Source organism: Psammomys obesus, unplaced genomic scaffold, assembly GCF_907164565.1.
Source record: "Psammomys obesus unplaced genomic scaffold, mPsaObe1.curated_primary_1811, whole genome shotgun sequence".
Taxonomy (NCBI): Eukaryota; Metazoa; Chordata; class Mammalia; order Rodentia; family Muridae; genus Psammomys; species Psammomys obesus.
This window is the reverse complement of record NW_026596120.1, coordinates 15,707,895-15,728,011: the sequence shown is the minus strand read 5'-3', so window position 1 is coordinate 15,728,011 and position 20,117 is coordinate 15,707,895. Positions and strand designations below refer to the sequence as shown.

Here is a 20,117-nt window from a genome sequence, read left to right as displayed (position 1 = left end):
ACCTCCCGGCTTCTGTCCCACGGCCCTGCGCCCTGACCGGGTTCTTGCTTCTTCAACCTCCTTCACTCCAGGGTCCATCCCACCAAGACCCGCCATCTACGGTTTCCCTACAGCTCGGCCCCGGTCAGCCCAGCACAGGTTACCCTACCAGCTGGAGGAGGGGCCTGAGAGCCCGTGTGGTCCATAAGTACCCTGTCCCGTGATCCCTCAGATCCAGTGCTAAATTCCTTTCGGAGCAAGGGTTGTTTGGGACCGAGGGCCATTAAATCCTTTACTAGGAAAAGGATAGGAGTGTTCGGGGGAGGGTGGGGGGAACTGAGCCTGCTCCTCCCCCATCCCAGAGCAGATAGTCTCCCCCTTTCAGTAATCGGCTCATGCGGGTCCCACTGACCTCCACCTCCCCCCTCAGCTGAGTCTCTTGGCACCTGGATGTGTGTGGGTGGGGAGGGGAATCCAACCTCCCTTTCCCTCCATCTGGCCTAGTGGACAAAGGGCAGGGGGACCATCTGGTCCCGCCAGGGTGGGGGAGGAGCCCACGGTGGCGGTCCCCAGGGGGAGGGGGAGGGGCGGCGCTCGGGAGACAGCAAAAGCATGTGAGGTCTAATTGCATCACTTTATTTCAGGGACCTCCACAGTGGGTCTCCCCAACCCACTCCCAGGCCTCATAGCAGGCAAAATGCTTGATGACCTGGGGAGGTGTGCAGGCCCCAAAAAGAAGGGGAAGAGAAAAATGGGGAGAGTTGAAAGGCAGAGGGGTGCACCTCCCCTTCTGAGGAAGCAGTTCTGGTCTGGGACCAGTTGCAACGTGTAGGTAAGAGAAATCTAGGGCTGGCCACATCCGTATCCTGGCAAGGGGGTCTCTTACAAGCACCGGCTCATAAGAGAGTGCCACCTCCCTTCACAGAGGACTGAAAGGACCTGTGCCAGCACGTGATGCAAAGCCTCACAAGAATATGTCAGTCCAGTATTGTGGACCTGTGTGCGGGATGGATCTAAACAAGCATTCACACATGTATGTTATCTGTGGCCTAAGACAGGTAGGGGAGTAGAGGGAATGGCTGTCCTGCAGAGCAGCTGAAGGAGGTGGAGCAGAAAGTGAGGCAGAAAAGTGTAAGCCAAGCAAAGGAGCCTGTAGGAGAAGCTCATGAATTACCCACAATCAGGTTTCTTCCTTGAATCTGAGGCTTCTTCCATTTGATTTTTACCTCCTTGATCTGATCTGTCACTGCAAGAGAAAAGTAGAAATGACAGGAACCCAGACAGATGTATAGACAGACCTGTTACAGGTGAGGCACAAGCCAGAGACCAGGAGAAGACAGCGAGAGAGCTCAGGACAGGCCATCTGTCGCCCTCATCTGCAGGACTAAGTCTCAGGCAAGCCCCCGAAGGAAATCCAGAAGCCCTGTATGCCACTCATCAGGCTTGTCCAGGTAACAGGGATGCCCTGCCCCTTTCATGACCAGTACTCTGTGGTTGGGCAGCTGCTTCAGGTGTTGAAAGCTGGAGGAACCCGTGGGGTCCTGGTCTCCGTATACAATCAGAACTGGGGTCTGAAAGGAAAGGAGGAAAGGATCAAGGGGCTTTCCACACTAGCCCAGCCCCAGCCTTCTAAAGGTTAGCTTCAGCCCTCATCACCATTTTCGTGGGACAAGCTGATTCAGTGGGTGGGGACATGGGCTTTATACAGGCGTTGGCATAGTAATCTGCTAAGTCAACCAAAGGGAGCTAGGTGGTCAGATCTCCCCAGAAACCACCCCATTGGTTACCCAGGTCCCAGATGAGAAGGCAGGGATGGACCCTGCCTTGCTCCACATGCCATCTTGGTCTTTTTCTCTCATACACATACACACACATACACACACACACACACACACACACACACACACACACACACACATACACACACACACACAAAGGTACCTTAACACGGGCATAGTCATCAGCATTGATTTTGTCTGTGCAGATGGGAGCCACCGGTACATAGCCCCGGAGTTGGGACCCAGGGGCCACGAGGAAGGGCAGTGAGTACATGCCACTTAGTGATGGGCTGATCACAACCGGGGGCCCCAGCTCTAAGGCATCCACCACAGCTGCTAGGAAGCTGCCAGGGGCCAGTTCCCCGATAGGGGCAGGGGCTGCTGCTTCTTTGGATTGCCCAAGACCTGCAGGGATTCAAACGTAGAGGGGACAAAGGCAATGAATGGGAAGGGTCCCTTCTTCCAGCAAGTGCTCCTAAGGTCAATCTCTCTGCGCCCAGGTTCAGGTAACACCCAGTGGACTGAATTCATTCACACCCATAGCCCAGTGTATTATGTCTGTGGCAAGAAGGAGACAATTCTTTCCATGTTTGTGTTCATACTAACAGTGTCCTGAAAAGAATCTCTGGAGTTTGAGTCTACCAGGGCTAGGCCTGAGTCCAGTTCTCCATTTACTATAAAGATGACCAGAGGTAAGGCCTCTCAGCCCTCCTCAACTGCCCTGTTTTCCCCCTCTGTTTAAAAGGGACAAGGAATGTTCTCACCATTTAAACTTGTGGAAATTAAGTTAACTGTTTAAAAGGAACCAAACCGAGTCTTGGAGGATCAGAGCTGACAAAAGTGCTTCTGCACTGGGACCAGTCACCCCCCCCCCACACCCACACACACCTTAACAGCATTAGTGTACACCTTCATACTGAAGCCTGCCCAACCCACGGTTGAAAGCAAGCCTGGCTAGGCTGAAGATCTGCCCTTGAAACCTGAAACCATATCAGCTCTAGCCCGTGAGGGGATTAGACCCTGTTGTATAGTCTATAGTCTATGCCTCCAATTTCTCACTAGACACTAAAAGGGGTGGGGCCTCGTGATCCAAGTTACAACAGGCAATCTGGGAGCTGTTCCCACATCCTTGGGTGCCCACTTCAAGGACTCTGCTTGCAAATAGGTTACCAGGGACTTAGCTATCCTTCAGGCCCTGCCGTGTTTCCTAAGACTATGGAAGACTCCTTGTCAGTGCTCCCCCAAGAGCCTGTCAGTATGGCTCTGTCAAGGTCCTTTACATCCAATCAGCTGAGCAGCCATGACTACCTGTCAAGTACGAGCTAATACATTCACACAGATAACCTCATTCTGTGCTCATCGGAGACAGTGACCAGCAGAAGTGTGGTATTCACCACTACAGATAAGGGAAGCAAAACCCAGAGGCGTTGTGACACAGGCCCAGTCACAGTGAAAAGCAGCTGAGCAGTGTATCGATCCCTCTAGAGCATGACTAGTCGAGTTCAAAGGGACATGCACTATGTACCCAACTCTGTCACGCTCAGGGCCCAGGATGGCTAAATCCTTCTGGTTCCTCCATCTTCAAGTTTTCCCCAACCCTGGCCCACAAGCCTACCCCACCAGTACCTGGCAGATCAATGGCCACAGCCTTGTAGCCAGCCTCGGCCAGTTTATGCAGAGTACCCAGGTTCTGCCAGGTCTCCGAGGAGAAGCGGATACCATGCAACAGCAGCACAGAGAAGCGAGCAGCCTGCCCATTGCCAGGCTTCACCTCTCTGAAGAAGAGGCCCTGGCCCTGCACCTGGATGGTGCCCTCACGCTGATCCACACTGGCCATGCCCGACGTGACGTGCCTGCAGTTCAAAGCCCAGCTGATGAGGAATGAAAGAATGCCCTGCCAGGAGGCAGCGAGAAGCATTAGGTGGCTAAGGTCTCTAGGATCTGAAGGAGGAAAAGCAGGTCTGTCCTTTTTTGCTTGGTTGGGTGATGTTGAGCTTCAAGTGCCTTAACAGAAACATGGCAGAACTAGAAATGTCACTTAAGAACTTGAAAAAAAACAAAAAAACAAAAAACAAACTGCCATGCAGTGCTGATGCATGCCTTTAGTGCCAGCACTTGGGAGGCAGAGGCAGGTAGATCTCTGAGTTCAAGGTTCAAGGCCAACCTAGTATGTAGATTGAGTTGTAAGACAACCAAGGTTACAGAGAAACCCTGTCGAAAGAAAGGAAGAAAGAAAGGAAGAAAGAAAGAAAGAGAGAGAGAGAGAGAGAGAGAGAGAGAAAGAAAGAAAGAAAGAAAGAAAGAAAAAGAAAGAGAAACTATGCAAAAAGTGAAGAATCTGGGTGGATCGCTCCCAGTTAAGGTTTCTGTTGGTAGTAAAACTGGAATATTGGACTATTAAATATTAATTCATAGACAGTGGATAGGATTAAATGAGGCTATGCATAAAAAAAAAAACCAAAAAAAACCTGATACAGGCTCATAGTCAGCCTCGTCTAAACCGGCCCTATGGACTGCGTAGGTGAACTAGCAATACAGGCCAGAGTGCAACCAAGTTTGTTTGGAATGAAGGCCCTTTTTCCAGAGGCAGAAACACATGCACCGGTCGGCAAGGACTTTGGAGTGCCTGACTGCCAGGGACGCGGGGTGCTCAGCGCCCTGGCCGCTGGAGCCCAACCAGTTGACGCTGAGGTCACCCGCGCTGCCAAGGCTCCCCCCGGTGCACTGGCGCACCACAGTTCCCGAATCCCTGGGTCTGTCCGGAGGAAGCACGGGAAGGAGGGGCAGCCCGGAGAGAGGTGAGCTGGAGAGCCGAGATGAGGAGACTTGGGGGAGGCGGGCTCTGAGCGGAGACGCAAAGAGAGCGTGCAGGGTAGTACCTGGGAATGCGCGCGGTCTTCCGCAAGGAGAATGGCGCGTGCAGTTGGCGGGTAGGGAAAGAAGTAGGAAAGGGGTTGGGCAGGAGGAGGGGACAGGCCTGGGCGTTCTGGGCGCCCTCTCTTGGTCACAGCTACCACTAGGCTGGTCCGCGCCTTAATTCTTCCTTCTCCTCTGAACTTGTTTCCCCAAGCCCACCCCCATCCCTGTGTGCCCCAAGAGCAGGGTTGAAGGAGACCTTGAAACCCTCAGCGATCTGCCCCACACGGAAGTGCCCTGCCTTGAGGGCGAAAGCTATTTCTGGTATCTCTGCCGTCCGCCCCCCACCCCCCGCCCTCACCCCGTGTCAGGACAGCTGTGCACCTGTCCTGAGGCTGACATCCCACGCATCTGAGTGTAAGGCTCCGCCAGAGTTCAGCCAGGTGGCGTCGGAGTCAGTTCTGAGAACGGAGTCAGTTCTATAGAACGAGTCTGGTTAATGTCAACCTTGGCAGGGTACCGATCTTTTGCTCCCTTCATGGCCTCCCTGCCCCGGTGCCTGAACCTGGGGCAGACCAGACAGTTGATCATAGGTTGCCAACCAAGAATAGGCGAACTGATCAGACCAGGGTCGGACGGAGGCCACCTCAGGCTCTCACGCGGCAGAGGAATGGGAAAGTAAAGAAAGTGATTGGACGGAAGCCTAGAGCTGCTGCTTAACAATAACATCACCTAGCCTTTACACTAGAAGACCCCTGCTGCCAGGAACTCTTCTGAGGCTTGACCTGTCCTTAAATCGTAAGACATCCTTATCCATTTTGAAACAACCAAACAAACAAACAAACAAACACCTGCAAAAAGCAAAGAACCCAGGCCCTCAGGCTTCAGGCCAATAGCAATTCCGATCATCTGAGCCGAGAGGGCGGGCCTTTGGGCTTTGGGGGCACCGCCCCAGATCCTCCCTTAGTAACCAGTCAAGGCCCTGTGCAGCTGCGTACTGCGCAGGCGCGCCTGGGTGGCCGAACTCTGGCCGGCTAGTTACTAACGAGGAGGCACGGCTGTAGCCGTCAGGCTGCTTTGGCTGTTGGCTCCGCCTAGGCCCGGCCCCGCCTCACCGGAGCCCGCTTGGTCACCCTGTCTGCGCGGTGAGTGTCTCCCCGGGAAGGAGGCCGGCAGATTGTCCGGGCGTCGGCCAACCTTGTCCCCGCCGCTTGGGGCAGAGTCCTGCGGAAGGCTCAAGCGTTGGGCAACACGTGTGCGTGTTGTGCGTGCAAGTGTCTGTGTTCTTGAAGGTCTGGGTATCGGTGCTTCTCTTCGCTTTGGAGAAGAGGGGTGCTGAGGGGTTGTTGGAGGGAGGTGTTCTCCTCTCTGCCTGCCTGCCTCTTTTCTGTGCTCCTGTCTACATCTGTGTTTCTGAAGGTTTATTTGTGTCCGTCGGCTGGTGCGTTTCTTCCCCGGCCTGTCTGTCCCCAGGTCCTTGCTTGCTTGTAGTTTGTCCCCCCTCCCCCCTTTTTTTCTTTTAAACATTTATTTATACTGTGTGGGGGTCGCACATGGGAAGTCAGGGAACAACTTGCTGGAGTCCGTTCATCCTTCCACCATGAGAGTGCCAGGGATCTTAGTCAGATGGTCAGGCCTGGCAGCGAGTGCCTGTCACTGTGCCCCTTTTAATGTTTTGTTTATTTATGGGGGGAAGACGCATACAGTGCTGTGTGTATGGAAGTCAGAGGACAGTTCTGGGGATTGTTTCTTTCCATTCATCCTATGGGTCCTGCACATGGAACCAGGGTGTTAGATCTTGTCAGCAAGTGCCTTAACTCACTGAGCCAACACACAGGCCCCTTACGTATTTTGGTTTGGGATCTCACTACATTAATATATATATATTTTTTTATATTATATATATATATATATATATATATATATATATATTTTTTTTTTCTATATAGGTCTTTAACATTTTCTGACTGAGCTGGATCACAAGTTTGGGCACTTGTATTTGTCTTTTTTAATAATAGTTTTTTAAAACTATTTATTTTCATTTTTATGTCCACTGCTGTTTTGTATGCATGTACATCTGTGTGAAGGTGTCGGATCTTGGAGTTATGGATGGTTGTGAGCTGCCATGTGGGTGCTGGGATTATGAACCCGGGTCCTCTGGAAGAGCAGTCAGTGCTCTTAACCGCTGAGCCATCTCTCCAGCCCCTCGTTTCTGCCTTTGTTGTTATTGTTGTTGCTGAGTTTTTGTTGTTTATTTGAAACAGGGTCTTGCTATGTAGCTGGAGCTCTCAAATTCTGGAGCGCTAGACTCTGAAGCCAGGACTGTGTTTATTGGTGGTTTAAGGCTTGGGTATGATTATGTGCTTGAATACTCTGAGAGTTTGTGTGTGGTTTTGTGGGTGTTGGTTTTGTTTGTTCACTTGAAGATAGTGCCTACCAAGCAGCCTAGTTTACCTATAATCCTCCTGTCTCTCTAGCTGCTATACCTGTGTATGGATGGGTTTTTTTGTTTTTTGAAACAATGTCTCTCTGACCTGGAACTCCCTATGTAGGCCACAAACTCACAGAGATCCTCCTGCCTCTGTCTCCTGAATCCTGGGATTAAAGCCATGGGCCACCATGCTTGGCTTGTATATGAAATCATATGTGTTTATCTCTGCCTTCCTGGTACCTGACTGTTGTGTGACAAAACTTTTCCTGGGGAGACAAACACACTTCTCTACTCATCCCAGATGAAGAGCTCGTGACAGATGAAAGTACGGATACCACCAAAATCCAGCTTGGTGAACCAATTTTTATTGGGGTTACCTACAGGAGTATTGATAAGGGGTTGCTTACAGCAGAGGCAGAAATGACTCAAAGACAGCTGCGTCACCAAAGCCCACCCCAGCGTGGGTGACGGTTTACAGAAGCTGGGAACCTGCAGCACGCTGCGCAGCTTGCCTGCAGTTCAACAGCCCTTCCCAAGTGCCTTAGTTGGTCTAACCCTCTCCCAGGCAGCTCAGCTGGTTTCTTCAGGGAGCTGGTTTGTTCTCAGGGTCTTTGCAGCTTAGCTTTATTTGGTCTGAGTTTTATTGTTTACTCTGGCAGGGAAGTGTCTAGTGAATCTGGTCAGTTTCGGGGAGTTTTGTTTGTTTGTTTGTTTGTTTTTTAATGTATTTATTATGTATACCATACCTTGTTCTGCTTACATGCATGTATGCTTACATGCAGGCCAGAGGAGGGCACCAGATCTCATGTAGATGGTTTTGAGCCACCAGGTGGTTGCTGGGAATTGAACTCAGGATCTCTGGAAGAGCAGACAGTGCTCTTAACCTCTGAGCCATATCTCCAGCCCCCTTTAGGGAGTTCAAAAAGCTAATTTTTGGTTGTTCACCTGTAGTGAGAATTCTGGAATTTTGGTTCCTTTAAATAACACAGAAGTATTATTACAAGAAAGTATTTTCATTTTCATCCCAGGTGTGGGGATATGGGCTGTTTTGAACTGACCACAGTGGCTATGATTTGCCTTGTGCTCTAGCAGAGGCATGGTTTTGCCATCTGTAGATAGTTTTGGCAATTGTGTAATGTTTGGAATTCTGGAAACTTTTCAGAGGGTAAATGCTAGCACCCCAATAGATTTGGTTGGTTGTGGTTTGTTAGTAGTCATGCTCAAAGAAAAATCAAAAGGAAAGAAATTATATTCGAAGCTGGACACACTCTGTAATCCCAGCACTCAGGGAGGCAGAGGCAGGTGGATCTCTGTGAGTTCAAGGCCAGCCTGGTCTACAAAGCCAGTCCAGGACAGCCAAGGCTACACAGAGAAACTCTGTCTTGAGAAAACAAAACAGAAAAAGGAAAAAAAGAAAGTAGATTCTGGGGATTCAGGAATCTCTCTCCTCCATCTTTCTTTCTCTCCCATCTAGTGATAGTGGGTGAAACCAGGGGATAAAGGGTGGGGGGAAAAAAGAACCCACAAAGTAGCAAAGACCAGTGACATTCACCTCCCTGTTTAAGAAGCTCCCTGGCAGCATGGAGTATTAACTGTTAACACAGCTGTGTATGGGATTTTGTGTGTGTCATTGTAAGAGACTGACTTTGTCTCTTTGTAAGGCCGATGTGTGTACAAAGAGGCCGCTGTGCATTTGGGGGAGAGCTTCTTGAAAAGTGTGTGGAAGCAAGACTCTTGTGTCTGTGTGAGTGTGTGTGTGTGTGTGTGTGTGTGCAGCTGTGTGTTGTGGTAGAGGGGCATTCCAGTGTGTGTGTGTGTGTGTGTGTGTGTGTGTGTGTGTGCAGCTGTGTGTTGTGGTAGAGGGGCATTCCAGTAACCAGAGCAAGCACAGTTCAACTCCCACCCTCCTCCACCTGCAGAGCAGTCTGCCTTAGAACCCCTACCATTGTCTAGCCTTGGGCACCCTGGGTTGCAGCGGCAACGAATGAAACCCCACCCCTTTACCCTGAAAGCCGCACAGGTTTTGCTTCTGGTGGACCACTAAGAGTGGAGGCCTGCATCCTTGGCTGTTCCAGGTTAGGAAGAAGAGCGGGCTTTCTCTGCCTGGCTCCTGATTGCTCATCAGCACTGGAGGATCTGCTCTGCCCACACACTGTCCGACTTCGGAGCTAGAGGGTGAGGCCTCCAGAAGAGTTCCACAGAGTCAAGAGGTGGGTGTGGCCCAAGGCAGGTCCCAGCTCCTAGCCCTACCTCACGCTCAGTTTACAGTCAATCAAAATGCACCCAGAACCTCAGAGCAAGACAGGCATGCTCATCTTAGATCCAATAAATGATGACAGGGACATCTCATCCCCACCAGCTTAGGTGGAGTGTATTGTATAAATCTCACAAGAAGCTTGGGTACCAGGTTCAGTACCAAGTTACTGAAACTCATGGCATAGGGGAACTCTCAAACCAAGACCACCTTCCCCACTTGAGTCCAGCCCTCTGGCTAACAAAGGCCCTAGACTGGAGGAGTCCATGAGGGAGAGCATTTAGCATAAGTGGGGTGGAGAGTGGGGACTATTCTCTCTGGCCTCCATGCTTCCCTTTCCATTTCTAGGCCAGCCTCACTCCTCCCAGCCCCCACTATCTTGCACCTTAGCCTTATCCCCATGTTCTCTGTGAACTAGCCCATACTGGTTGGGGTGACCACGAACTGTCCCCTCCTGTTGCATAGTGCATCCTGTTTTTAGCACCCGTTTACTCATTGTGAGAAAAGAGAATCACTTCAGGCACTCCCCTCAGTGGAGGTCTCTGGGCACACTTTGACCTTTAGCAGCCCACCCTCCTGCATCCGCCGCCATCTCCAGTTCATCCAACTCCTGCCATACACTGTGTTTTCCTCCAGAACACATGTGGCCTGGTGTTTTGGAAACTAGCCCCTGGGTCCCAGTTCCCCGGCTGCTCTTGCAGCAGAGAATTCACCTACAAGCCTGGATTCCTTCGTGTCAGAGAACTATAATCACATCTGTTCCCTGCGTTTTCTGTGGCCTCTGAGTGCTTGACGTGGAAAGCCAAGCACAGAGGGTACAGCCAGAAGAGCTTGTTTACCTAACACAGCAATGATAGTGGTCACTAGATATGACGGTCAGAGGAACATTTAGTGGGCTGTCCCAGGGCTTTGGCCCGGCTTGAGATGTAGGTGGATAAGAGCATTAAGAGCATTTAGACATCCTTCCAGAGCAATAGAAGGAAGGGTAGAGGTCTTCCTCAGCCTGTCTTTCTTTTTTCTCCTCCAGGCTGTGTGATACAGATCTTCATGAGCCGGTACCAGGCCGCCCTGCTGGGTCTAGGCCTGGTACTCATGCTCCTACTGTATGTGGGGCTGCCTGGCCCACCTGAGCAGACTCCCCAGCTCTGGAGAGGTTCCAATGTCACAGTCCTGGCTGGTCTCACCAGAGGCAACTCTCAAATTTTTTACCGTGAGGCGCTGCCAATCCAGCAGACACATAGGTGAATGATTACCCAAGGGTTTAGTGGAGGGACCCCAGTCCAACTCATGGGGCTCAGAGCCTGGGGATGGGGCCAGTGAAAGACACCTGGGAAGAAAGGATGGTGGCTGTCCAGGTCTCATGGCACACATTCCCCCGTGTATCTGCAGGCCACAAGTTGTGTTTCTCCACGGAAAGGCATTTAATTCCCACACATGGGAGCAGCTGGGCACGCTGCAGCTACTGTCAAAGAGGGGTTACCGGGCTGTGGCCATTGACCTTCCAGGTAAGCACCCCTGCATTCAAGTTTAGAGAGGGCAGGCTGCAGCAGGAACAGAGGCGCAGTCAACAGAAGGGAGAATTTGAAGGGTAGCCAAGCAGGGGCCATGTGGGTCCCATGCGCAGACACACTAGTTTCAGGTCACAAGAAGGTACCACAATAAAAACCTGTTTTTATTTTCTGCCCTGAAAACTACAATGTGGATTATTGCATGTCACAGAGAAAACAGAAAAGTGATTGTTTCATGAGCAACCATCAGGGGATTTCACTGTGCTTTTTGGGACTATGTAATTCTTGTGGCTCCTCCCCTCCCCCCACCTTGGGGGAGAGCACATCTGTGGAAGTCAGCAGATAACTTGTGGAAGTTGGTCCTCTCCTTCCACCTTGTGGGTTCCAGGGATCTAACTAAGATTGTCAAGCTTGGCAGCAAACCCTTTACCCAGTCAATAAGCAACCTCACCAGCCTCTCTTCCTCTTACCTGTGCACACAGACTGTGTTATCCTCTGGGTTTGTTGTTGTTTCTAGTGTTGTGGATTGAACCCAGGTCCTCAAGAATGCTAGGCTGAGCCAGGCGGTGGTGGCCAAAGTCTTTAATCCCAGCACTCAGATCAGCAGGGTGATCTTTGTGTGTTCCAGGCCTGCCTGGTCTTAGCATGAGTCCAGGACAGCCAGAGTTATAATACCAAGAAGCTCTGTCTCAAGAAACTAAAGAGAGGGGGGAAAAATGAATGCTAGGCAGGCACTCAATCACTAAACTACACTCCCAACCCCATGCTGTTATTTTTCTAATTAAAAATGAAAATGGGAGTCAGGCATGGTGGTACACACCTTTAATCCAAGCACTCAGGGAGGCAGAGGCAGGCGGATCACTGTGAGTTCAAGGCCAGCTGCATCTACAAATCAAACCCAGGAGGACAGCCAAGGCTACAAAGAAAAGAAAAGAAAAGAAAAGAAAAGGAAAGGGAAGGAAAGGAAAGGAAAGGAAAGGAAAGGAAAGGAAAGGAAAGGAAAGGAAAGGAAAGGAAAGGAAAGAAAAAAGAAAAAGGCATAAAAGTGGGAGTAGGTGGGTGGGGCAGTGGATAGGCGTAGCCCAGGGACCAGAGAGGTGGTTTAGCAGTTGAGCAGTTGAGCAAGAGCTTTCTTACGGAGAATTTGAGTTTGTTTCCTAATACCCCTGTAGGCAGCTCACTGGGGATCCAGTGCCCTCTTCTGGACTCTCAGGGAACCTGGATTCATGTGCATAAACATGTAGAAATATACAAATTAAATTAAAAATAAAAATCAATACTTTTTTAAAAAGTAAAGGCCTTAGAAAGCAATATCATGGGGCTGGAGAGATGGCTCAGTGGTTAGCAGCACTGGCTGCTCTTCCAGAGGTCCTAAGTTCAATTCCCAGCAACCACGTGGTGGCTCACAACCAGCTATACTGGGATCTGCTGCCCTCTTCTGGCATGCAGGTGTACATGCAGCTAGAGTACTCGTACATAAAATAAATAATCTTTAAAAGAAAGAAAGTGTCACTTCTCCTTCCTCTCTGAACTGAGTGTGACAGCCCCACTTTCAAGCATCTCCACGCATGGGTGGGCCTGGTGGCACAGACCATAATCCCAGCTGCCCAGGAGGATCCCAGATTTAAGGCCTGCCTAGACTACAGAACGAATTTAAGAGTAGCCTGGTAACTTAGTCTCTTAGACCCTGTCTCAAAATAAAAAGCAAAAAAAGGCCTGGGAACATAACTCCCAGGTTCTTGCCTGGCATATGCAAGGCTCTAGGTTCAATCCGCCTGTACAGATGGAGAGGCGGAGACAACGTGCAGGTTTTTGTAGGCCGTTGAGATTATTAGCATCCTGTCTGCTTTTTACACCTTAATTTCCCTGGCTGCATCATGACTTGTGGATCAAGCCAGGTCCTGCAAGCCTCCTTCTCTGTTGTTAATGCTGCAGCGTGGACCATAATAGTCAAGGACAGGCTTTGCATGCTCATTTCTCAACCGGTAGCTTTAACACTGTCACCTGAAATGCCCAAATATATGTAACCCAAACCTCTTTGGACATGTTTTTTTTTTTTTTTTTTTTTTTTTTAAGTATAGGAGAGCTAGGCATGGTGGTGCATGCCTCCAGCACTCAGGAGGCAGAGGCAGGTGGATCTCTGAGTTTGAGGCCAGCCTGGTCTACAAAGTGAAGTTCCAGGACAGCCAGAGCTACACAGAGAAACCCTGTCATGAAAACAAAAACAAAGCATTTAGGGTAATAGTTTCTCTAGCTATCAAGGACAAATGGTGGGTCAGGGCACACAGTTTTTTACCTTTCAGAAGGCTATATAGATTTATCCTCCCGTCAGTCACGGGGGGGTCCATTTCTTGCATCTTCCTAGCACCAGGTCTTATCGGCTTAAAAGCTCATGTGAATCAGTTTCCTCCTTTCACCACACGGGATCAGATTCAAATCATTCAGGTGAGTGCGGCACGGCTTCTTACCCACTGAGCCATGCCACCTGCTGGAAAGATGTTTTTCTAACATCTTTATTATATTATAAAAAAGAATAGCTGGGGTAGAATGTGCTACGTCCTCACCTCTTTCTCCCACTGTGGTAGGCAGGAAGTCTTGAGCACTTCCTGGCTCCTCTCAGGCAGTGCCTGCCACTGTTCCCAGGTTTTGGGAACTCAGCATCTTCAAAGGAGACAAGCACTGAGACGGGTCGAGCGGAGCTGCTGGAACGAGTGCTGCGGGACCTAGCGGTGCAGAATGCTGTATTGGTGAGCCCCTCGCTGAGTGGCAGCTATGCCCTACCCTTCTTGATGCGAAGCCACCACCGGCTACGTGGATTTGTGCCCATTGCACCCACCTCCACCTGGAATTACACACGGGAACAATTCTGGGCCGTGAAGGTACTTAGACAATGATCTGCAAAGTCCCTGGCACCCTACCCCTGGCTTGTGTCATGTGAGGTGGGGGTGGGGAGTAGGCGTTTAGTCCTAGAGTGTTGGTCCCTGCATTTGGATGGAGGTAGAGTGGGGACAAGGCTCCATAAAGGAATAGCTTGTGGGGCAAGTCCTTTCCAAGCCCCAGAAACAGCAGGTTCTGGCCTCCCCTGCAGACACCAACTCTTATCCTCTATGGGGAACTGGACCACACCTTGGCCCGAGAGTCACTTCGGCAGCTCCACCACCTGCCCAACCACTCCGTGGTAAAGCTACATAACGCGGGCCATGCCTGCTACCTCCACAAGCCGGAAGCTTTCCACCTCGCCCTTCTTGCCTTCCTTGACCATTTGCCTTGAATGAACTCACTTCCCAGGACTGACCTTGAAGGGTCTAGACCATCTCTTTCCTCTTCCAGGATGGTAGTCCTTGACTGGGATTGGGGGATAGAGGATCAAGCCTAGCCAGGACTTTTGATTTCATTTCACAGGCACAATAAAGAAAAGCCTCTTTGTCTCTCCTGGAGAGTGACATTGTTTCCTGACTTGTGTGGGGAAGCTGGGAGTGGGAGGCAAGTTTGCAGCTGCTTTGGGACTGGGGGGGGGGGGGGGCTCCTGGGAGTCTAAGTGTGAGTGCACTACTTCCTCATAATCTGTGCTCTCATCTCTGTGACTCAGTTTCCTTCTCTGTAAAATGCATAGTGACAGTATCTAGCAGGGGAAATGATAGTGAGGTTGGATGTGTTTAAGAGGGGGGTGCCGAGAGGTGAGTGTTAGCTACTGTGGCTGCCATTCACTTCCCAACAGGGCTGTGTGAAAGGAATGCAGAGTACATGAAGGTGGAGGCGGAGTGTGTTTAAGAATTAAAACAACGTTGTTGAACCATCAAACCTGTTTGCTTCCTTATTAGGGATGAGCAGCCAGAGACTTCAACCCCAAGAGGGTGGGATGGACCTCTACCCCTCCCGCCTTGATCCTCCCTGCCTGCTCTGTTGGTCCCAGGGTTAAAGTCTTCTGCCCTTTCCCCCAAGCTGTTCCAGTCTCTGGAACAGAGGATAGAACCTCCTGGGAGTACAAAGAACAGCTAGGTACACAAGTGAGCAGCTACAGTTACACCCCGATCGCTGGTGGCCAGAGGAACAGCTACGGCTCTGTTTCTCTCTCCGCAGGAGGCAGAAGAGCTTAGGGTTCGGTGTAGGGTCAGCCAAGGTGCTCCTTCCCCATCTCCCATCCCCCCCGAGAGATGTCACAATTGCACCTGCTTCACCCGACTGCCCATGACGCTCGGCACTGCCGCCATCTCGGACTCATAATGTCACACACATGGTTATATCCACCGTCACACAAATTCGGCCACACCGAAACGCGTTCACAGAGTCACCGGTTCTCCCATCCGGGCACTTAGCTTTCATTTATGATTGTGGCACCTTGCCAAGCCGCCCACTCTGCCTGGCCTGGGTTAGAACCCCAAGGGCACGTCGGCATCCTGGAACTCACGAGGTGGGGAGGGCAGAGAGTACTGGAGGAATGAGGCAATCTGGGAGGGCCTCCCTGAGAAGTGGAGGCGGCAAGAAAAGGACAGAAGGGACACAGGATACCCTTCGCGGCTCAACACCTCGAGAGCAGTTGAGTACCCAACCCTAGCGGCGAGGACTTTCAGCGCCAGGCCCCGCCCTCTTTTCTTGTCCTATCCGGAGGCTGCAGGGGGAGGAAGAGCCTCTGGAGGCGGGACCGTTCTGGGCTTGCGGTTCAGGCTCCGGGCGTGGGGAGGGCGGGGCTGGCCTCAGCGAGGAGGACCTAGGAGGTGGATCACGGATCCAAGCTTCCAGTTACCCAGCACAGGCCCCACGCAGAGCCAGGCAGGGACAACGGCGCCGGCGCCGGCTCCTCCAAGGGAACTGGGACAGCCCTTCCAGTCCCCGATCTCCGCCCCTTCACCCCGCCCTGGCCACGTGGTGGGTGGGTGGCCCCGGGGTGGTTTTGAGATTTCGACCTCGGTGGACTCTTGAGTCCCGGCCCCAATTTCGCGAGGGCCCTGAGGAGAGAGGACAGCACAGGACGGAGACCTGGAGAGAGCAAGGTTGGAGGACCTTAAGGAGGGGTTGAGGGGTATGGGGCTCCGTGACTCTGTGGCATGAAAGCCCGGCCTTTTGGGGAAATATTTTGAGGAGGGTGGCGGGAGTCAATGTCTCTTTCAAACCAAGTTCTCCTACTTCCTTAGCTGGCTCAGTTTTCTCTGAGTCAAGCGGGCACTCAGAGGCACAAACTTACTTCCCGGCACTCTTTTGGGGATTAAATGAGGAAACGTTTAAAAACCGTCTGGCACAAAATGGGGCAGTCAAACCAAGGTATCCTCCTCCCCGAAGAACATTGCAAAGGCCAGAGTGCAGGTGCAGCCCCCCGGCCCCCAGCTGCAGGGCGGGAGAGGGGGATAGTAATTAGCTACTCACTTTGCCCAAGACAGCACGCGGCGCCATGACCACCAAGGGTCCCCAGTCGGAGCACCCCTCCGTGACGCTCTTCCGCCAGTACCTGCGCATCTGCACTGTGCAGCCTAGTCCTGATTATGGTGAGAATGCAGGGTCTTAGGACCTGTGACGGGGCCTCAAGGGCTGGGAGTGTGCTGTATGCTACCTTCAACCCTTGCCATCCGGTAGACCCCCACTCTGCTGGGGGTCCTTTCGTGCACCCACCCTTTCCCTATGCCATTCAGATTTACATGGTGACTCCTGGCAGCTAGTTAAGGAAGGAATAGCCTCACCTCACTCCTCAAAGGCCAGAGTGGTGTAGGGAGACTGGGGCAACCACAAAGAGACACCTCACCCACCCCCGGCCCCCACCCACATCTCAGCCCCCAAAGTTATCTACCGAAGTTATATATAAAGGCCACAACCCTTAGGGAATCGGCTTGGTGCCTTATGCATGCGTCCAAGTCCTGTTGTAAGATTTAGGAGTGGAGGGACTTTGGGTGAGTCTCTTTATCTCTGACTCTTCTATCTTAAAGAAAGATAGCACCTGGGCGGGAGAGATGGCTCAGTGGTTAAGAGCACTGCCTGCTCTTTCAGATGGTCCAGAGTTCAATTCCCAGCAACCACATGGTGGCTCACAACTGTCTATTATGTGAACTGATGCCCTCTTCTGTCACACAGGCATGAACTCATGTGTATAAATAAATAAATATTTTTTAAAAAGATATATTAAAAAGAAAGAAAGAAGGGGGGTAGCACCTGACCTTCCCAGAAGGTCACTGGTGGGCCAAGAACATCGTATTCCTTGGGGACACAGATGCAGGTGTCTTTGGGGATTTGGAATTGTGTTGGAAGGCAGCTGCTATCTTGGGGCTGTTGGGTACCAGCAAAAGCTGTAACAAGGCTCTCCGTTTTCCCAGGCGGTGCCATCGCCTTCCTTGAGGAGCAGGCTCACCAGCTGGATCTGAGCTGTCAGAAAATAGAGATGAGTCTGGGGCTTGAGCGGATGGGGGCCATGGGCTGGGCACACCTTGTTACCTGGTGCTGACTGCTTCCTGTCCTGACTCCCTGCAGGTGATGCCAGGCTATGTGATCACTGTGCTGACCTGGCCGGGCACCAACCCTTCCCTCCCCTCCATCTTGCTAAACTCCCACACCGATGTGGTACCTGTCTTCAAGGTATGCGTGAAGGAGTGTGTGCAGATACCGTGTGGACTTCACCCTTCCCCTGGGACCCATGGTGCTCATTACACCGCTACTCTTTTTGTTTTGTTTCTTGTTTTTTTTTTTTCCTGAGATATAGACAGGGTCTCACCATGTAGTTCTGGCTGTCCTGGAACTCACTATGTAAACTAGACTGACCTCAAACTCGAGAGATCTGCCTGCCCCTGCCTCCTGAGTGCCAGGATTAAAAGCCTACACCACTACGCCTGGTATATCCACCACCAGCTTAACATTCATACGACATGGTTCCATATAAGCAGTCTTTGTCCAGTAAAGATTCTGTGCTAGGGATGGGGTGTAGGCAGGAGACAAATAGGGGATGCAAATCGGGTAGCTGTTTTCTTTAGCCTTCTAGCTCTCTCACCATTTCAATTCTATGGCGGGCCCCCCTTCCCACTTCTGCTCCCAGGAACATTGGCATCATGATCCCTTTGAAGCCTTCAAGGATTCCGAGGGCTACATCTATGGAAGGGGAGCTCAGGACATGAAGAGTGTTAGCATCCAGTGAGTGCCCTCCGTTCCCAGCACCACCACCACCACCACCACCACCCGCTGGATTCAGCAAGAGCACAGATACCTGCTGAAAACCCCCAAGCCGAGCAGGGACCATCTTACTATCTAAAGCAGAAATTACTGCCATGACCACTCTTGGATGGTGAAACAGGCCCAGAAAAAGGCTAGGAGTTTTCTGGGGTCCCTGAAATAACATGGCAGGAAAGTGTCAAGGGCACAAAACTACACCGTGCGTGGCCTTAGCACTTGACCTCTGCTCATTTAGATACCTGGAGGCTGTGAGGAGGCTGAAGAGTGATGGCTGCCACTTCCCTAGAACCATCCACTTGACCTTTGTGCCTGGTAGGAGTGGTTTGGGGAGGGGCGTCTTTCAGAAGGGGAAGGAAGGTGTGCTGTGAGGCATCTCCCATCACATCACACCCCTGACACTTTTACAGATGAGGAGGTTGGAGGTCACAAAGGGATGGAGCTGTTTGTGAAGCGGCCCGAGTTCCAGGCTCTGCAGGCAGGCTTTGCCCTGGATGAGGGTGAGCAGGTTGGCAAGCCTCCCAGGGGTAGCCAGGCTACAAGGGGAAGCTGTGTCACTCCACCCTGTGTTACCAACTTCTCTCTCAGGCCTGGCCAACCCCACTGATGCCTTCACCGTCTTTTATAGTGAACGGAGCCCTTGGTGTGAGTATGGGTTTGGTGTGTGTGTGTGGGGGGGGGGGGTGTCACTTTCTGTCTCCTTTCCTATAGCAGTCCCCCAGGCCAGATGACCAGAGCAACCAGTCCCACTGTGCACCACCCTTTCCCTACGCTGTTCGGCTTCAGTTAAGGAATGGCTTCATCTCACCCCTCAACAGCCACTTCTAGCCAGGTGTAAAATCGGCCAGAAAGACCTTTGCCCAGTACAGGGTCTCTGAGATGTTGATGCCTGAGGCATGGAGAGTTTTGCCTCCCAGCTCTTTTCCTTCCTGGGTTCTGAGGGCAGGTGCTGAACTGTTGCCAGGATCCTGCTCTGTGCCATGGGCTCAGAGTTCAGAATCTGGGAAAGACCTGGGCCCATTGTTGGGCTCCTTGAGTCTCCAGCTCTCTCATGCTGAAAACCCTCTTCCTCCCAGGGGTCCGGGTTACCAGCACTGGGAAGCCAGGCCACGCCTCACGCTTCATCGAGGATACAGCAGCAGAGAAGTTGGTGTGTAACCCGTGGGGAGTCTGGGCATTAGGGAGGCTCTGTCCTAGGGCTGCTCTCACATCTCACCTCATACTCTCCTAGCATAAGGTTATAAGCTCCATCTTGGCATTCCGGGAGAAGGAAAAGCAGAGGTAAGGCAGCCTAGGAAGTGCGTGGGGCGTGGGGGCGGCTCTGGATGGCTGTGAAAGACGGGAGACTTGTGCTACCTTCTTTTATCTGCTACACCTATCTTCTGCCTCCCCGCTCCCTGCTGCGCCAATGCAGGCTGCAGTCGAATCCTCACCTGAAGGAGGGGGCCGTGACTTCAGTGAATATGACTAAGCTAGAAGGTGGCGTGGCCTACAACGTGGTACCTGCTACTATGAGCGCCAGCTTTGACTTCCGAGTGGCACCAGACGTAGACATGAAGGTACCACCTCCACCCGGGTTTGAGGGAGGAGACAGCCTGGGTTCTCAGTCGTGTCCTAGAGGCTCAGCTCACATCCCTTCCTTCAGGCCTTCGAGAAGCAGCTGCAGAGCTGGTGCCAGGAAGCAGGCGAGGGGGTCACCTTTGAGTTTGTTCAGGTATTGACTTGGGACCTCTGATGAGGGAGCATCGGGGCCACAGGAATCTGGGTTTACTGAGGATGGCAATGTAGGAGTGCCTGGCACCTTAGCTGTAAGAGATGTTTCGTTTCTACCCAGTAAGCGATAGCTGTAGAGACCATTGTGAGCGGTGAGGGGTAAAATGGGGGATTTTGCCTCATGTTTCCTATAGCATAGACTGGGGAGGCACGAATGTTTTTGTACTTTGATAGATCTAGAGTGTGGCACAGCTGGTGAAGTGTTTGCCTAGCATGAATGAAGCCCCAGGTTTGATCCCTAGCACCTCATAAAGTAGGAATGCTGCATATATCTATAAAACCAGCACTCAGAGGTGGAGGTGGAAGGTTCAAGGCCAGCCTTGGTCACACTCAAGGCCAGCAAGGTACAATACAATACAATACAATACAATACAATACAATACAATACAATACAA

The 20,117-nt window shown here is 51.6% G+C and overlaps 3 protein-coding genes across 9 annotated transcripts in view; 2 read left to right on the top strand and 1 right to left on the bottom strand.

Moving 5' to 3' along the window:
* Positions 1 to 594: 594 nt before the first annotated feature.
* Abhd14b (abhydrolase domain containing 14B) lies at positions 595 to 4,729 on the bottom strand. Its single transcript, XM_055629529.1, has 4 exons — positions 4,637 to 4,729; positions 3,384 to 3,610; positions 1,921 to 2,162; positions 595 to 1,550 (listed from the first exon to the last, which is right to left on the bottom strand). Exons 2-4 carry the CDS (start codon positions 3,592 to 3,594, stop codon positions 1,371 to 1,373), a joined length of 633 nt encoding a protein of 210 aa, XP_055485504.1. The 5' UTR covers positions 3,595 to 3,610; positions 4,637 to 4,729; the 3' UTR covers positions 595 to 1,370.
* Positions 4,095 to 14,243, top strand: Abhd14a (abhydrolase domain containing 14A). Of its 6 annotated transcripts, none has more exons than XM_055629525.1 (6): positions 4,095 to 4,555; positions 9,120 to 9,254; positions 10,326 to 10,539; positions 10,688 to 10,803; positions 13,450 to 13,685; positions 13,895 to 14,243. In XM_055629525.1, the coding sequence occupies exons 3-6, from the start codon at positions 10,346 to 10,348 to the stop codon at positions 14,075 to 14,077; spliced, it is 729 nt and encodes a 242-aa protein (XP_055485500.1). In that variant the 5' UTR covers positions 4,095 to 4,555; positions 9,120 to 9,254; positions 10,326 to 10,345; the 3' UTR covers positions 14,078 to 14,243. The 6 variants fall into 6 exon arrangements, with proteins under 6 accessions (XP_055485500.1, XP_055485498.1, XP_055485501.1 ...); XM_055629523.1 differs by having other exon boundaries at positions 9,057 to 9,254; XM_055629526.1 differs by lacking the exon at positions 4,095 to 4,555 and adding an exon at positions 5,464 to 5,758.
* Positions 14,244 to 15,535: 1,292 nt separating this feature from the next.
* The window catches only part of Acy1 (aminoacylase 1), a 5,677-nt gene continuing 1,095 nt past the window's right edge, over positions 15,536 to 20,117 (top strand). The window contains exons 1-12 of one of the 2 annotated variants that reach the window (XM_055629520.1): positions 15,536 to 15,797; positions 16,182 to 16,286; positions 17,106 to 17,170; positions 17,260 to 17,364; positions 17,819 to 17,913; positions 18,188 to 18,264; positions 18,360 to 18,449; positions 18,538 to 18,594; positions 19,026 to 19,099; positions 19,181 to 19,230; positions 19,364 to 19,508; positions 19,595 to 19,663. In XM_055629520.1, the coding sequence (XP_055485495.1) occupies positions 16,193 to 16,286; positions 17,106 to 17,170; positions 17,260 to 17,364; positions 17,819 to 17,913; positions 18,188 to 18,264; positions 18,360 to 18,449; positions 18,538 to 18,594; positions 19,026 to 19,099; positions 19,181 to 19,230; positions 19,364 to 19,508; positions 19,595 to 19,663 (921 nt within the window). In that variant the 5' untranslated portion in view covers positions 15,536 to 15,797; positions 16,182 to 16,192. Of the gene's footprint in view, positions 15,798 to 16,177; positions 16,287 to 17,105; positions 17,171 to 17,259; positions 17,365 to 17,818; positions 17,914 to 18,187; positions 18,265 to 18,359; positions 18,450 to 18,537; positions 18,595 to 19,025; positions 19,100 to 19,180; positions 19,231 to 19,363; positions 19,509 to 19,594; positions 19,664 to 20,117 lie in introns of both variants that reach the window. The other variant, XM_055629521.1, reaches the window with a different exon arrangement.

Excerpts from the sequence above, each read along its gene's own strand:
- Abhd14a (XM_055629525.1), top strand. The coding sequence starts at position 10,346 with ATGAGCCGGTACCAGGCCGCCCTGCTGGGTCTAGGCCTGGTACTCATG. Across the intron at positions 10,804-13,449 it reads TGTGGCCATTGACCTTCCAG|GTTTTGGGAACTCAGCATCT; the intron begins GTAAGCACCCCT and ends CACTGTTCCCAG. Across the intron at positions 13,686-13,894 it reads AACAATTCTGGGCCGTGAAG|ACACCAACTCTTATCCTCTA; the intron begins GTACTTAGACAA and ends CCTCCCCTGCAG.
- Abhd14b (XM_055629529.1), bottom strand. The coding sequence starts at position 3,594 with ATGGCCAGTGTGGATCAGCGTGAGGGCACCATCCAGGTGCAGGGCCAG. Across the intron at positions 2,163-3,383 it reads TGTGGCCATTGATCTGCCAG|GTCTTGGGCAATCCAAAGAA; the intron begins GTACTGGTGGGG and ends GAATCCCTGCAG. Across the intron at positions 1,551-1,920 it reads ATGACTATGCCCGTGTTAAG|ACCCCAGTTCTGATTGTATA; the intron begins GTACCTTTGTGT and ends CTTTCCTTTCAG.